This window comes from Ornithorhynchus anatinus, chromosome X1 (assembly GCF_004115215.2).
Source record: "Ornithorhynchus anatinus isolate Pmale09 chromosome X1, mOrnAna1.pri.v4, whole genome shotgun sequence".
NCBI lineage: Eukaryota > Metazoa > Chordata > Mammalia > Monotremata > Ornithorhynchidae > Ornithorhynchus > Ornithorhynchus anatinus.
This window is the reverse complement of record NC_041749.1, coordinates 65,014,815-65,031,311: the sequence shown is the minus strand read 5'-3', so window position 1 is coordinate 65,031,311 and position 16,497 is coordinate 65,014,815. Positions and strand designations below refer to the sequence as shown.

The window sequence follows — 16,497 nt, the reverse complement described above, 5'->3', positions numbered from 1 at the left end:
CTAGGCTCTAAACTCTTTGAGGGCCGGGAAAGTAACTACCAACTCTGTTGGATTATACTCTCCCAAGTGCTTGGTAGAGAGCTCTGCACACATTAAGTATTCAAAAATGCCACTGATTGATTGATAGACACGAAGGCAAGGAGAGATTAAGTGACTTGCCCAAAGTCGCATAACAGGCAAGTGGAGAGACAGGATTAGAACAGAGATCTCCTGATGCCCAGTTCTATGCTTTTTCCATGAGGTAATACTACTTCTCTAAAACAGGACACCTTGACGGTGAAAATTTCAAATATTTTAAATGACATTTAAATGATATTTTTAATGACAGTACAAACAATTCTGGATCCACATGAAGTGGTAAAACATTTTTTAACTAAAAATGTCATTCTTTACTGGAATCGTCTACTCCACTGAGGGTTCTAAGAGATCAGATGGCAATAGGATGAGGACAGTGTGTATAATATGATATAACATTAATTTTCCAACCATTCAGAGGCATGCAATTAGGAATCTCCAAATCAGTAATCGGATTCTTTCAATTGTTCCAGATGATGGTTCTGATAAGAGAATTCCAGGAATGCCATGTCTGAAATCTATGTAAGAGGAATTTAAAAATAGGCAAGTACATATGGAATTGGATTAAAAGGAACTTCTTTAATTGGTTATCAGAGAAACAGTATCAATTCTGAGTGACATGTGTTCCTGTACTCTTATTTTATACCAATATACCCTGTTCTTCTATAATGCAAGGGATGTGTTTTTATGAAACTTCACGAGATGGAAAACACCCTGTAGGGCTCATCCTTTCCAGTGCAACATGCATGCACACAAGCAGTTTATTTGGTTAATGAGTGAGTTGACCCCAAGCGAACTCGGGTTGTTGAAAGAAACTTCCCTAACTGCATTGAAAATACATATCGTTGCAGAACTGGGTGTTTTTAACCATTAAATATGCAGAAAGATTCAAGATGATTCTCAAATTTCAATAGAAAGATATACTGAACGTTTCACTGAACAGGAGATGGGCAGCCATGAATTAAAACCGTGGATTTCCACTGCACACATAAAAACATTTTACCTTGATCATTACAAAGGAATTTAGAAAAAAGGAAATACCTTAATAAATTATTAAGCCATACAAGTTCTAATTATGTTCTTTCATAAATGTAAGTTGCTTGAAAGCGGTATTAACATAGGAGCTCATAATAATTTAAACAAATACCACCTTTTAGAGGCAGCTGCTAAATTCTTTGAAAATTCATAATGAAACTGAAAGCCAGCATGATGAAATACATGCTAGAAAGTCACATCTAAACCAAAACTGTGGAATTGAACAAGGCCTACAATAACAGAGTTGTGGTCCTTTTACTTTTTGATGGACTTTATAACTTTGATTTTTTTTATACAGTGTAGTCTTGGTAAAGCCAATGCATTTTAGGTAAAACAGAACCTTTAACTTCTAATTCTTTGGCGGTAGTGCCACCGAGACCTAAGTAGTGGAAGAGTAAGGAGATTGTCAAGATAATAGTGGAAGGTATCTTGGAGGTAATGTTTATTTAGATTGGGAGCCTCATGAAGGCCAGGAACTATGTTTGATTTCCACCTGGGTATTTTCTCCCAGCACTTAGTACGGTGCTCTGCACACAGTAAGTGCTTAATAAATACTATTACTACTACTAATGACTTGATAACGAATGTCCAGACCTGAGGGACTGATAGTGCGAACTGGGCCCTCAACTGTCATCAGAAAGATCATTGTTGTTATTTCTTGTTGACCAGTTTATTCAAGTTCAAAACTTTATCCCTGAAGGGAAGAAGAGGGGGTGGCCTGTTCTCTCTGCTGGGCTCTCTGCTAATCTGGTAAGCAGTAACTTTTTTATTCTAGGTGTAAACTGGCAAGAACTAATGATGATAATTATGGTATTTGCTGAGTGCTTACTATGTGCCAAGCATTGTTCTAAGGTGCTGAAGTAAGTACAAGTTAATCAGATTGGACACAGTCCCTGTCACACATGAGCCTTGCAGTTCAAGTAGGAGGGAGAACAGGTTTTGAATTTGCATTTTACAGTTGAAGAAACCAAAACACAGAGAAGGTAAGTGACTTGCCCAAAGTCACACAGCAGAAAAACGATAGAGCCCAGATTAGAATCCAGGTACTCTGACTCCTAGGCCCATGCTCTTTCCACTAGGCCATGCTGCTTCCCAACTAAAGAAAATTTCATGTTTAACCCTTCTGCTCTACCTAGGCCATCCCCTTCACTGCTTCCTTCCCCAAATCTTCTGATTTCCAGTTTTTCTCATGCAATTCCTTTCACCTGAAACTCTGTCCCTTGTCTGCCTCCTGGATCAACTATTCTTCAGAGCATTTGGTGTCTTACTGGATAAATTGGACTTTTTTAATTTTTACAGAGTAGGAGTGGGGAGCAGTAATGATAATAATGATATCTGTTAAGCACTTACTATGTGCCAAGCACTGTTCTAAGCACTGGGGTGAATACAAGGTAATTAGGTTGTCTCACATGGGGCTCTCAGTCTTAATCCCCATTTTCATAATAATAATGTTGGTATTTGTTAAGTGCTTACTATGTGCAGAGCACTGTTCTAAGCGCTGGGGGAGATACAGGGTAATTAGGTTGTCTCAGATGAAGCTCACAGTTTTATTCCCCATTTTACAGATGAGATAACTGAGGCACAGAGAAGTTGAGTGACTTGCTCACAGTCACACAGCTGACAAGTGGCAGAGCAGGGATTAGAACCCATAACCTCTGACTCCCAAGGCCATGCTCTTTCCACTGAGCCACGCTGCTTCTCAAATAATGGCATTTGTTAAGCGCTTACTATGTGCAAAGCACTGTTCTAAGCCCTGGGGGATACAAGGTGATCAGGTTGTCCCACGTGGGGCTCACAGTCTTAATCCCCATTTTACAGATGAGGGAATGAGGCACAGAGAAGTTAAGTGACTTGCCCAAAGTCACACAGCTGGCAAGTGGCGGAGCTGGGATTAGAACCCATGGCCTCTGACTCCCAAGCCCATGCTCTTTCCACTGAGCCATGCTAACTGAGGCACGGAGAAGTAAAGTAGCTTGCCCAAGGTCACACAGCAGACAAGTGGCAGAGCTGGGATTAGAACCCACATCCTCTGACTCCCAGTCCTGTGCTCTTTCCACTAAGCCAGGGTCTGCCCCTAACCCCAGTCTCCAGCGAAGTTGCATAGAACACCAATTACCAGGCCTGGACTCTGAAAGCTTTACTTTGAGGCCTGTTATCCCGGAAGTTTGTTCAGCCTTCAGAGTAGAAGAAATCCAACCAAACCTACCTCACCACCCTTGTCTCTTTCAATGAGCAGCTCATCTCCTCCATAAAGCTTTCTCTGAATAAGTGAAAGTCAGGTCAGGATTGCACAGTCCCTTTCTCCCCATGTCTGCCGTAACCTTGCCCTTCTCCCAACATGAAAAATACAGTCTCTAAAATGTACATGTAATTTAAATCTTTTCTTCTATTGTTTGCATATTTGACTTAGTTTAAGCTCTTGTCAGAACATCAACCCTTACTGTTTGCGGAATTGTCTGTGGCCATCGAAGACTCTGACTTTGTGCCTGCAGTGAACATTAATATCCAGTATTTTCTGCAGGCAATCTAAGAACAGTGATAACAGGTCCAGTGGGAAATCTGTTCAAAAGAGGAAACCAAAGAAACTGTTCTTAATTTCATTAAGTTATTTCTGGGGAGGAAACAGAAAGACGTTTCAGACTGCCCTTTCCTCTCCACCCAAATGGCTACCTTACTGCTACAGGCTCTCGTAATATCCCGGCTAGACTACTGTGTCAGCCTTCTCTCTGATCTCCCTTCCTCCTCTCTCGCCCTGCTCCAGTCTATTCTTCACTCCGCTGCCCGGCTCATCTTCCTGCAGAAACGTTCTGGGCATGTCACTCCCCTTCTTAAAAACCTCCAGTGGTTGCCTATCAACCTCCGCTCCAAACAAAAACTCCTCACTCTAGGCTTCAAGGCTCTCCATCACCTTGCCCCTTCCTACCTCTCCTCCCTTCTCTCTTTCTACTGCCCACCTCGCACGCTCCTTCCTCTGCCGCCCACCTCCTCACCGTCCCTCCATCACCTTGCCCCTTCCTACCTCTCCTCCCTTCTCTCTTTCTACTGCCCACCTCGCATGCTCCTTCCTCTGCCGCCCACCTCCTCACCGTCCCTCAGTCTCGCCTATCCCGCCGTCGACCCCTGGGCTACGTCCTCCCGCGGTCCTGGAATGCCCGCCCTCCTCACCTCCGACAATCTAATTCTCTTCCCCTCTTCAAATCCCTACTTAAAGTTCACCTCCTCCAAGAGGCCTTCCCAGACTGAGCTCCCCCCCTTTTCCCTCTGCTCCCTCTACCCCCCTTCACCTCTCCGCAGCTAAACCCTCTTCTCCCCGCTTTCCCTCTCCTCCTCCCCGTCTCCCATCCCACCCCCTCAGCACTGTACTCATCCGCTCAACTGTATATATCTTCATCACCCTATTCATTTTGTTTAATGAGATGTACATCACCCTGATTCTATTTATTTGCCATTGTTTTTATGAGATGTTCTTCCCCTTGACTCTATTTCTTGCCATTGTTCTTGTCTGCCTGTCTCCCCTGATTAGACTGTAAGCCCGTCAAAGGGCAGGTACTGTTTCTATCTGTTGCCGATTTGTACATTCCAAGCACTTAGTACAGTGCTCTGCACATAGTAAGTGCTCAATAAATACTATTGAATGAATGAACAATCATTTAAAAACTAAGGGTAAGGTTTGGGACAGTACAGATAAGGCTTTACCAAGAAATGCAGAAACATACAAGAGTGGGCTGCCAGGTGGGGTTTTTCCCCATATAAAGATAGGTGATATGATACTTTTTAAGTCAAGAATTTTAAATCTGCTGTTAAAACTTGCACTTGGTGTGTATGGGAAACCAGGAACATGGAATTATTTATGGAAAGATCAGAAGATGACTCTAGAGCTATGAACAGGACAGAGGAATCATTGGAAATAAAGGAAAACAATATACTTGTATTGTAATATATTCTAACATATCCATTCTCATCTTATGATTTTTGTAAAAACAAATTAATTGTGGCATTTGTTAACTGCTCACTATTTGCCAAGAACTGTGCTAAATGCTGGGGAGGATACAAGATAATCACATAACCACATGGGGGTTACAGTCTGAGTAGGAGGGAACACAGGTATTGAATCCCCATTTTGCAGAGGAGGGAAGTTAAGTGATCATAGAGCAGACAAACGATGGAGCTGGGATTGGAAGCCAGATCCTCTGACTCCCAGGCCCCTGCTCTGTCCACTAGCCTATGCTTCTGCTCAATAAAAACTTCCTGCACTGAGAGGCTATTCCAGTAATCAAAATTGTAGTATTTGTTAAGCCCGTACTATATGCCAACGATTGTGGCAAATACAAGATAATCAGATCAGATGCAGTCCCTGTCTCATAGAGAGCTCATAGTCTAAGGAGAAGGGAGAACAGATATTGAATTCTCATTTTACGGCTGAGGAAACAGGCTCAGAGAAGTCAAGTGACTCACACAAGGTCACACAGCAGACAAGTGGCAGAGCTAGATGAGAACGCAGGTGTCCTAAGCCCCAATCCTGTGCTCTTTCCACTAGGCCATGCTGAGTTCCAAGCCCAGCCCTTTGGCAACCTTCTGTTATTTACTGCTGTTCCTAATTTCTCATTGTCTATCCTGTTTGACCTGCCACCTAGACTGATCTCTCCTAGTGAATGATTCTTTTTCATCTTTCATTTTCTAAGTCCTCTGCCTAAGGAATCAGCCAGCTTCCCCTGAAACCTGCCTGTACCTCTGCTGGATCCATGTTAGTCTTTTCTGATTCCAGATCTCAGCCCGAAATGGCTCTGCCCTTCACTTTAATCACTAGACTCCAGGAATGCCTCACTGCCTCCCACTCCTAATTCTGGGACTTGTTAAATTGAGTTTGTTTGAACTTTATGTAGGTGTTTGATTGAGATCATAAATTCCTAGAGGACAGGGATTGTAGCTTACAAGTACCCAGTCAGTGCATATACGTCACTGTAAATAATAATAATTATTATTATGATATTTGTTAAGCACTTACTATGTGCCAAGCACTGTTCTAAGCACTGGGGTAGATACAGGGTAATCAGGTTGTACCACGTGAGGCTCATACTTTTAATCCCCATTTACAGGTGAAGTAATTGAGGCACAGAGAAGTTAAGTGACTTTTCTAAGGTCACTCAGCAGACAAGTGGCGGAAGCGGGATTGGAACCCACGTCCTCTGACTCCCCATGCTCTTTCCACTAAGCCATGCTGCTTCTTGATAAGTAAAGATAAGTTTGTTGTTATATTGTACTCTCCCAAGTGCTTAGTACAGTGCTTTACATAAAGTAAGTGCTCAATAAGTACGATTGAATGAATGAATGAATGAGTGAGTGAATGAATGAATGAATAAGTTGAGGGCCTGGAACTTGGGCAGGGAATGTGTCTGTTTATTGTGATATTGTACTCTCCTAGCACTTAGTAAAATACTCTGCACACGGTAAGCGCTCAGTAAATACTATTGACCAACTGACTGATTAAAGGTTCAGTGTTGTGGAAATACATTTTATTTCAGTAAGGGGTTGGCTTATTTAAGATAAGATCAATTTCTTTGAATTGAAATTGTTTCAGATGCAATGCACTGACTTGAATTTTATGCATCAACTACTTTGATCTTAGTTACTGTTTTAGCCTATTTTTAAAAATGCATTTATTTTTATTTGTGCAGCAAGTACCCCCCCCCCAAAAAAAAAAACATTTTGGCTTAAATGTTTTGGATTTTTAAGCCAGTAGGCTTTGGTAATATATCAATTACTGAAATGAGAGTGTGGAATGCCAATTATATACAATGGGTGCATTCATTTGCGTATCTTTCACATACACTGAGACAGAAGGAAGATTATAATGTTCAATTTTGACAGGTTGTTAAGTGAATAACAGAATGGAGGATATCATTATATGGATGGGGGAACAATATCAATTTATGAATAGAGAGAAAATATGGGCCTAGCAGCGTGGCTCAATGGAAAGATCACGGGTTTTGGAGTCAGGGCTCATGAGTTCGAATCCCAGCTCTGCCACTTGTCAGCTGTGTGACTGTGGGCAAGTCACTTAACTTCTCTGTGCCTCAGTTCCCTCATCTGTAAAATGGGGATTAAGACTGTGAGCCCCACGTGGGACAACCTGATTCCCCTATGTCTACCCCAGCGCTTAGAACAGTGCTCGGCACATAGTAAGCGCTTAACAAATACCAACATTATTATTACATTATTAAAGACTTGTCCTAAAATTTCGGTTCTATAAGGAGATTCAATAAAAGTAAAAAAATTAAATTCTGGTCCATCATAATGGTTTTACCTATGCATAAGGCTAAAATGCCCTCTTAGAACCAAAATCTGTAGTCACAGCATGGTATAGTGGAAAGAGTTTTGGCCTGGGAGTCAGAAAATGTGGGTGCTAATTCCTAGACATGCCACTTGCCTGCTCTGTAGCCTTGGGCAAATCATTCAACTTCTCTGTGCCTCAGTTTCCTTATCTATAAAATGTAAATGAGCTACTTGCTCTCTCTCTTAAAATGTGAGTCCTAAGTGAGCCAGGGCCTGTGTTTACCCCAGCACTTGGCACAAAGTAAGCATTCAATAGATACCAACATCTTCCTTGTAAATCAATACATTGGACAAAAAAGATCAGTTCAATGGAACTTTCCATTGGAAACATGGTTATAAGGAAATAAAAGAAAAACTAAAATGAGGGCAAAGAACATTGCTTGTGTAAAATTAAATTTTAAAATGCCTCTCATTCCATTGCTGAACCAGAGGACAGGGGAGTTAGGGAGGAGAGGTGGGAGAGGAAGGGAGAAGCATGAAAGAAGAAGGGGAGGTGAAATCAGTTAATTATAGAGCATACTTTTTCTTTCTGTTCTGTGTAATTTTACTGACAATGTGACTCATCCTATCAGAGCTGCTGTTGGGCCAATTGTCTCCTGTTAGCAGCTGTGTTTCCAGAAATGCCATTGGGGGCAGTGGGGACAGATGGCTCATCAGCCACTGACAAAGCATAAAGAAGGGCAAGAAGAAGAGGGAAGTTCATGAGAGGGAAGGAGGTTATTGCCCTCTTGAATATTTAGCAATTCCAATGACTGTGCTTGCCTAATACAAAAAGCCAAACTGCATGGCAGTGTGTGCGTAGATCTTATGAACAGGGACCCATCAATTTTAATTGGGATCACCTTTTTGCATTTGCTTTTTCTGAAAAATATTGTGCTCAAAAATGAAACTTGTCTCCTGGCATGCTTGGGTGCTCCAGCGGTGCACCACAGAATGGTGTAGCTGAAGCAAAAATACACGGGGCTGAAACAAGCTGATTTTGATAAGGGGTTCTTCTGTTACAAGCTTCCTGATGTTGCTTACTTTTACCAGTGTGGATGCTGGGAAGCAGCTGGGCCAGAGCCAAACCCATGTTGACCTTTCTGTGTGGCTCTATCCCAGCTTTCCTCATTTCCTACGTGTCCTATTCTTCACTATCTCAACCCGCTACTCATTGTTGCAGTCATATTCCTGGTTCCATCTCTTTCAGCACCCTAACCCTGCTTCCCTTCCTTATGATATTCCTTCTCCCATTGGTGTAGACTGGGAACTGGATATCTCACCATTGATTCACCACTGGAACCTAGGACCATTAGACTAGGCAGCAGCCTAGCATCCCTAAGTTTTTCTATTCTTCAACATCTAAGTGGCTGGTATGACTTGCACACTAACCAGAAAGATGAATAGCAGCTTTCATGGGCATTACTTATGTGATTCAATTAGTTAGAAAAGTAGATCCATTTGCTATATTTCCAGGGGAAATTCTTTCATGTAGTTTGCTGAAAAGGGTTATTGCTCATTGCCATTAATGATTCGACTTTTCAGGCTGCACATTAAGAAAGTGAATACCTAAGTAGTCTTATATTTTCACCTTGCTATGATTTTCATCAGGCTGGGTAAAAACTAAACCTTGGTCAGCTAATCTGGTTCCATCTTCCATTTGGAGAATGATTTCACAAATAGCTTTCATTGTAAGAAAGAGGGCTATGGATCAATACTGATGCTGGTAAAAGGAAGTCATATACAAAAGGCAGATTTTGGCCTCATGAACTAAAAAGAAACTGAACAATTGGACTGATGGAACCAACACTGATGGTCCCATATGCTGTAATACTTAAAGACACTGTGATACAATAGAAGAAAGGGAGTAATTTTATTTAGTGGTCTTTGGGGTGCAGAAAATAGATAAGGAGGAGAGTGTTCTCAATTTTTAGAATCCACATGATGAGTTGAAAATGTTATATTTTTTTGCAGATGCTTCCAAGTGAGTGTGGTGGTTATTGAAGATAAGTTGGACCCTTTGCAAGTGTACTAAGAACCGCAGACCACTAAGGCAGCATTTTAGGCCTGGGAGTGGAATAGTCCATAGTGGAATAGTGGAATGATGAATTGTTTCATCATTAGTGTGGGTCCTCTGTTTCTTCTAACTCTAAATTGAGCTTCCCAGTGAGGTGAGAAAGAGTTTATAGATGATTGGGGGGGACGGGGGTTGGGTGGAAATACTATCAGAAGCCCATCTTACCCCTTCTAAGGGTCTGTAACTTCCTCCACCTGCCCCCATTTAGGAACCTTTGAGGTGGTGCATCAGGTTTCTGGGCTCTGGGTACACCACTCATCAGAGTTCTACCCAGGAGCAAGTGTTCCCTGAATGGGAAGTGGCAATGTTTTCAGTCAATCAATCAGTGGTATTTACTGGTATTTACTGTGTAGCGCACTGTACTAAGCATTTGAAAGAGAGTGCAATGGATTTGGAAGGTATGACTCCTGACTTGGATAAATTTATAATTTGGGTCACACTGCTCCTGTTAACCTAAAGTAATTGATTTGACTCCTAAAATGTTTGAAACCTATTGAACTTAAATTGATTTATCAGCTTTCTTATTGTGCATGCAATATTTTACTGTGTCAGTGCTCACTAAGTCCATGTGCTGTACATATGGATCAGATATAGGTACTAGGGAAACTAGATAAACTGAGGAATGGAGGTATTTTTCCCTCCTACCAATTTCCAAATAAATATATTTCACTCCATTTTAAGCCATGCCTGATGTAAATACATTTGTGTTTTACAAAAGATTTAATAATAATGTTGGTATTTGTTAAGCGCTTACTATGTGCCGAGCACTGTTCTAAGCGCTGGGGTAGACACAGGGGAATCAGGTTGTCCCACGTGGGGCTCACAGTCTTAATCCCCATTTTACAGATGAGGGAACTGAGGCACAGAGAAGTTAAGTGACTTGCCCACTGTCACACAGCCGACAAGTGGCAGATTCAATCATCTGATGTCTACTATCCTTGCGTATGAATATTATGACCTAATTAAAAACAAGGTGGGAAAGGCAAGAACTGTATCGTGCCATAGCATAACTTTCATATTAATAGTAAGATACTGATTAGGTCTGTTCCCATCAATTGACCTCCCACTGGATCAACAGCAGGGCTTAGTTATATTCACTGTTGGAATATAAAGTAAGGCCTCTCCACCCACAGTGGTGATCCCCAACACTCAGGCTCAGAGGCAGTTAGACTCAAATGGGTAAGTGTGCAGAACATCATTTTAGCAGAGTCAATCCTCTGATTTGAAGACAACACTGCCAGTGATCAGCCTGCATCCATGAGTTAAAGGGTCTTTGAGAGCAGGTCTCTTGCACACTTATGCATTTGTCCACAAAAATGAACATTTTTCTGGCCCCTTGCCAAATGGGGAGCATTATTTAGACACCAGTGATTTTGACAGTAAAGTTATGTTTTGCTGCCAGCAGGACCCCCACTTGAATTTTTAGTGAATGAATGAATTGTTCTGGCAGTAGTTGGTAATGGTTTGCACTGAGTCAGTCACACTCTCTAGCCAATAACACAATGGAGGGGGGATGAGTTCCATTTGTGGCCACAGAACAGAATACCTCTGAGACTTCAACAGTGACGGACACCACTGGACCCTCACCCCTTTGGTAAGTACTTGGAAAAGGTAGAGGCAGGTATTTTCCACTTTTTTATGAAAATCAGGAGAAAAGTAAAGAATGAGAAATGAAGAACAAAACCAAGCTCAATGGCAATATAAAATACACAGCTGTCTTCCACACAACAAAGCAGACTGGAAATGGAAAATGGCAGGAGCATCAGAGCAGGGCAGGGGCATTTTTTAGGGATAAGTGTAGAATCACTATAGTTCTACTACTGGGCATATTTGGAAGGCCTGATCCCAGCAACTGTCTAAGTGCAAAATCACAGCCCCTAAACATCAGCTATTGTTCCAATGAGGAGAGACTTTTGTGAAACACAACATATCTAGATATCATCTCCATGAGCGACTGTTTATCAGGGTGTACAAGGGGCTGTACGAGGCACTATACTGGGGGCTCAGGAAGTATGCAAAAGGTGCCGTCCTTTTCCTTGAAGAGTTTATAATCTATGCCCCTACCCTCCTGAAGCCATTAAAATTCTATTTCATAACCAGGCAGGACCCTCACAAACAGCAGCCTGAAATCAAAGCTCTGCTTTTCATGGTGGTGCATGAACTTTGAGAATCTGTGATCTGAATCTGCAAAAACTGGTATTCAGCCAAACACCCCAAATCATCAGAAGTCTAATGACTCCTCCATAAATATCTCCTCTAGCTTTCCATTCAATTAGCTGTCCTCTTTCCTGGGCTTCAGGGGAAAATAAATAGCTAATCATCTATGATTAGTGTATTAGGCTTCTTAAATTATGTAATCTCTGACTTCTGGTCCTGCTGGCATGGACCAAGTTACAAAGAATGGTCTCCTTGTTGACTTCTATTGGTCTGAAATTATCAAGACTCTTCTCTGAGTTTTTCTCAGCCAAGTGCATCACAGGTCTAGTATTAGATGAAGAAGACCTAGCCTTTCTTGGGACAAGTTTTGATATGTTTTTGGTTTGGAGTTTTTGATGAGTTTCTCTGGTGGTCTGATTACACTAATTTTAGTAGGCATTGTACACTTTGCTGAATCATAAGTCCATAATTTGCCACAGAACCCAACCCACTATCAGCTAAAATTTTATTACATTTATTTGTAGTTGTTTAAAATTAGATTCAATAGAATACACTGAGTTGATTCAGCCCATGAATGTACTGCTTCTCATATCTCATGAGTGCCTGAGCTGTCTCTTGTCATTGAGAACAAGAAAGAAGGGATTTTTTTAAATATTTCCACAAACTGTACAATTTAAAAATGATTGTTCATTTCAGAATAACGGGGTGTTCAGCGTCTTGTACTACTTCAAACAATTAAAATAGAAATGTTTTGCCCAGTGTTGCCCCCCGTCAAATTCAAGTGTTTTTTGTCTTCACAGCTTTTTGCAATCTTTGCATTTGCAACATGTGGTGGTTATTCTGGAGGCCTGAAACTCAGTGTGGACTGTGCAAACAAATCAGAGAGTGACCTCAGCATTGACATCGCATTTGCCTATCCTTTCAGGTAAGGCAAGCTCTTTCTTGGCAACACGCATTTGAAGATATAGTTGATTTGGGGCTGGCTCCTATGGTGGCTCTTCTGTCTTGTTTTCATTGGCACAGTAATCTTGGAACCAACCTTGGAGACCTTTCATGCCCACGAAATGCCAAAGAGAAAGAAGATAAAAGATATAGAATGCCCCAAGAGATCATTCCATTCTTTCAACAAAGGGTTTCTCTACATCAGTGGAAAAATGCTCAATTATTTAATGAAAATTTGAACTACCTAGAAAATCTGGATAATTCAGTCCAAAAAATAAAAGATTGCTGAATTATCCAGAATTAATATTTCTGTACTACAAAATTTACCACACAAGGGTACAATCCTTCACTTCATTTTGCCTGTATAGACATGATTTATAAAAGACCTTCAAAATGATTTTTTTCAAAACTTTATCCCCAAAATGAATTATCTTGTCTAGGCAACTTTGAGTTGCTCTTTCTTTTAGCAAAGACAATACCAAAGGCACAGATGCTGGCTTCCGGTGGTATGGTAAAAGGTCTTCAACCAAACAGGGCCTGCATTTCTGCTTTCTACTCTTCTCCCTTTTGGATGCAAAATCAGCTCCATATCCCAATCAAAAGCAACTGGTGGAAATCTGTAGAGAACTACAGCAATGATTCTGTTTGGAATTGCCATGCTCTCATTCTATGAGAGAGAGAGCATTTCCCATCTCAGTTGCAATGTCATTATGTGTATAATAAAGATGCACTCTATGCCATTATGAAGCTAACAGGAACATGTAAGCTTCCAAGAATTTTAAAGAACTGGTGATTCAGTTCCATTGCTGTTCATTTCTGGAACTCCAAGGAGTCACCATTTGTTTTATAAATTTAATTTTTAAAACTACTTTATTACTCTGCCAAGTCTTGCCAATTTCTTCTGAGTATTCCTGAGATGAGCCTTGAAAATGAGATATCAGCATTTGTAAGTTACTCATTTCCAAATAGATAATTTCATCAGAATATATTACAGAGAAATTGTCTGGTAAAATACTTGCCTTTTAAATTATGAAAAAATTGTTCTTCCCTAAAACATATAGAAAGTACAATTAAATTTGGTAGCTTTCTTGAACATGAAAGTTTTAATCAGCTTTTGAAGACTTATTTTATCACATACCAAAGAAGATGATAAAAGTCTACTGCCTGATGATACTTTTGAACAAAAACAGTGAATTCAAAATGATAGATAAAAAGGTGCTATCGAATATGCTTTTAGCAAACCCTTCAGGACAAACAATAGCATTCATTTAGAAAACTTTATAGTGAGACATTTCCATGCCAATTATTTCCAAAGAAAGTACTGATGAAGGAAGCCTGTGTCTCGTTCCACATGGGGAAAAAATGTCCCAAATAATGAAAGTTACTCTTCACTAGAACAAATATGGATTCAGTAAATAAAACACTTAACTTAAGCAGCTCATCATGTAGTAAGCTAATTCGATCTAATGTTAACTGGTGTTCTGCTGTTCAAGAGAGTGTGTATATAAATGTGTATATATGTAATATATATATACATATATGGACAATTATATGTATATATGAACATTGCATAAACACACATCTGGGTATACATATATGTGAATGCATATGTGTAATCATCCTTCATATTTGAAGATGACACCATGGATAGTGAAGCTTACTTATGGGGTGAGAGTGTGGTTGAAAAGTTTGATGTGGGACTTCCACTCCCAACTACACAATATACCCTGGAAGATTGTCCCTGGTTTCGCTGAGGTGCTTGACACTTTGAAGCACCTGGACACTTTTTTGCTTTTATCTCTTATTCTCATGGTCATTTTGAAGCTTCTGCAAAGGACACCTTCCTCAAAGGACACGTTGGCCTTCTTCATTCAGTTTTCTACTTCGTTTTCTATCACTGCATCTGTAGACATTCTGTTCCCTAGGTAACAGAATTCATGACAATATTCAGTTCTGTGTTGCCAGTGAGGATAATTTCCTGGAGGATCAAAAATATATTCTCGCACCAGAGTCCAGGGCCACTGTTTCATCTTCCAACATGACTGACCAAGTAGAATAAACCAAACAGAATTGAACCTCCAATTCAGCACTGCTTTGTCCTACTGATGAAGGGAAATGGATCAAACAGGGGATTCCCAACTCTAAAATTTTCAGTATACCATCTCATGGAGCAATCACAGAATCTTGATGAATTTCTCAGGGAAGTCACACATTTACTAAGGAATTTCTAGATCCCTATCTGCTAATAGGGTGAAATGATTTATTAAGGTCTATGAAAGCTGTCTAGAGCTCCTCATACTAGTGCTCCCTGTCTGTAACCAATGTACTGCAAATATCATCTCTTCTATTCATTGCTGTGCATCCGAAGCTACACTTTGATTCCAGGAGCATGTGGTTTAATATATTCTTTAATGGCCTCTGGCTAAAACCTTGTCAGAAATGGAGAATAGTAAAGACCGGGAGAATTACCACAGTGTGATCTTTCAGCTTCCTTCTTGAAGATGGTGACAATTGTGGCATCTTTCAAATCCTGTTGCATTTCCTCTGGGTCCATAGGGGGAGAAAAACCTTGTCCAAGTGTTTAGGCAGTGTGTCCCCATCATGGTCATAGATCTTAGCAGATATGCCATTGGGTCCAGAGACTTTACCTTTTTACATAGCTCTGACTGTGGTGGTGACTTCTCCAGTAGTTGGAATGAGTGTTATGCCTTTGAGAACATGTTGGAACATTTATAAGATTACTCTTTTTAGAGGTGTATTCAAGAGAGTATTGGAGTGCCGATGTCTTCTCCATCATATTACCTCCTCATCTATGACGAGGATGGTCCTGCTCCACTCTTCAGAGGTGCTGTGAAAGTGTTGACAGCTTCTTTGATTTGGTATCCACCTGAATAACCTTGGATCTCTTTAACATCGGTGTTTCACCACTTATTATATATGACTAACTTGATTTGACTGGTTAACTTAAATTTCCATAAGCATCTCTTTGATCAGGGAGTTAGTGTTGAAAGAGCATGGATCCAGAAGTCAGAAGAACTGAATTCTAGTTCTCAGTTCTGCCACTGGCCTACTGTGGGACCTTGGACTTGTCACTTAACCTCTCTTTACTTTAGTTTCCTCATATGTAAAATGAGGAACATAATAGGAACGTTTTGAGCACAAGATTAGATGACTACTGCAAAAGCACTTTCCAAAAATTTTGATGTGCTATACTAATTTAAGGTATATTATTTTGTCCAAGGTCATCAGACACTTCAAGGTATTGCTGACACATTGTTTTGCTGCAAATATTTATTTTGTCTCAGTCCTTTTCATCAAACTAGTCTTTTGACATTGACTAGCCACTTCCCACATTTTGGTGGGCATTACCATGTGTAAAGCACCGTACTAAGCTCTTGGAAGAATATAATATGATTAGTATACATGCTCCCTGCCTCAAGGAGCTTACAATCCAGCAGGGGTACAGACAAATCAATGACACAATGGAGGAAGTAATAAGGTAGATAAGATGAGTAGATAAGTGCTAGGGGAACACTGAGTACTTGAGGACTTAGATGTTGCAAAAGAGCTGAAATGGCCTTTAAGGGAGTGTAAATTGAGGAGATTAGAGATTAATCGGGAAAAGCCTCCTGGAGGAGATGAGATTTCACAAGGACTTTGAATATGGGGAGAACTGTGATTTGTCAGGTATGAAGTGGGAATTCCAGGCAGGAGGAGACTGTGAACAAAAAGTTGATGGCAGGAGAGGAACACTATGGCCTAGTGGATAGAGCAAGGGCCTGGGAGTCAGAAGACCTGGGTTCTAATCTCTGCTCTGCTAGTTGCCTGCTGTGTGACCTTGGGCAAATTACTTAACTTCTCTGTGCCTCAGGTCTCCTGTTCTCCTTCCTACTTAGACT

The 16,497-nt window shown here is 40.7% G+C and overlaps 1 protein-coding gene across 2 annotated transcripts in view; it reads left to right on the top strand.

The window, feature by feature from the left end:
- SYNPR (synaptoporin) overlaps positions 1–16,497 on the top strand; it is a 313,578-nt gene that overhangs the window by 172,528 nt on the left and 124,553 nt on the right. For both annotated transcript variants that reach the window (XM_029049706.2, XM_029049708.2), the window contains one exon: positions 12,457–12,581. In XM_029049706.2, coding sequence (XP_028905539.1) covers positions 12,457–12,581 — 125 coding nt within the window. The remainder of the gene's footprint in view (positions 1–12,456; positions 12,582–16,497) is intronic.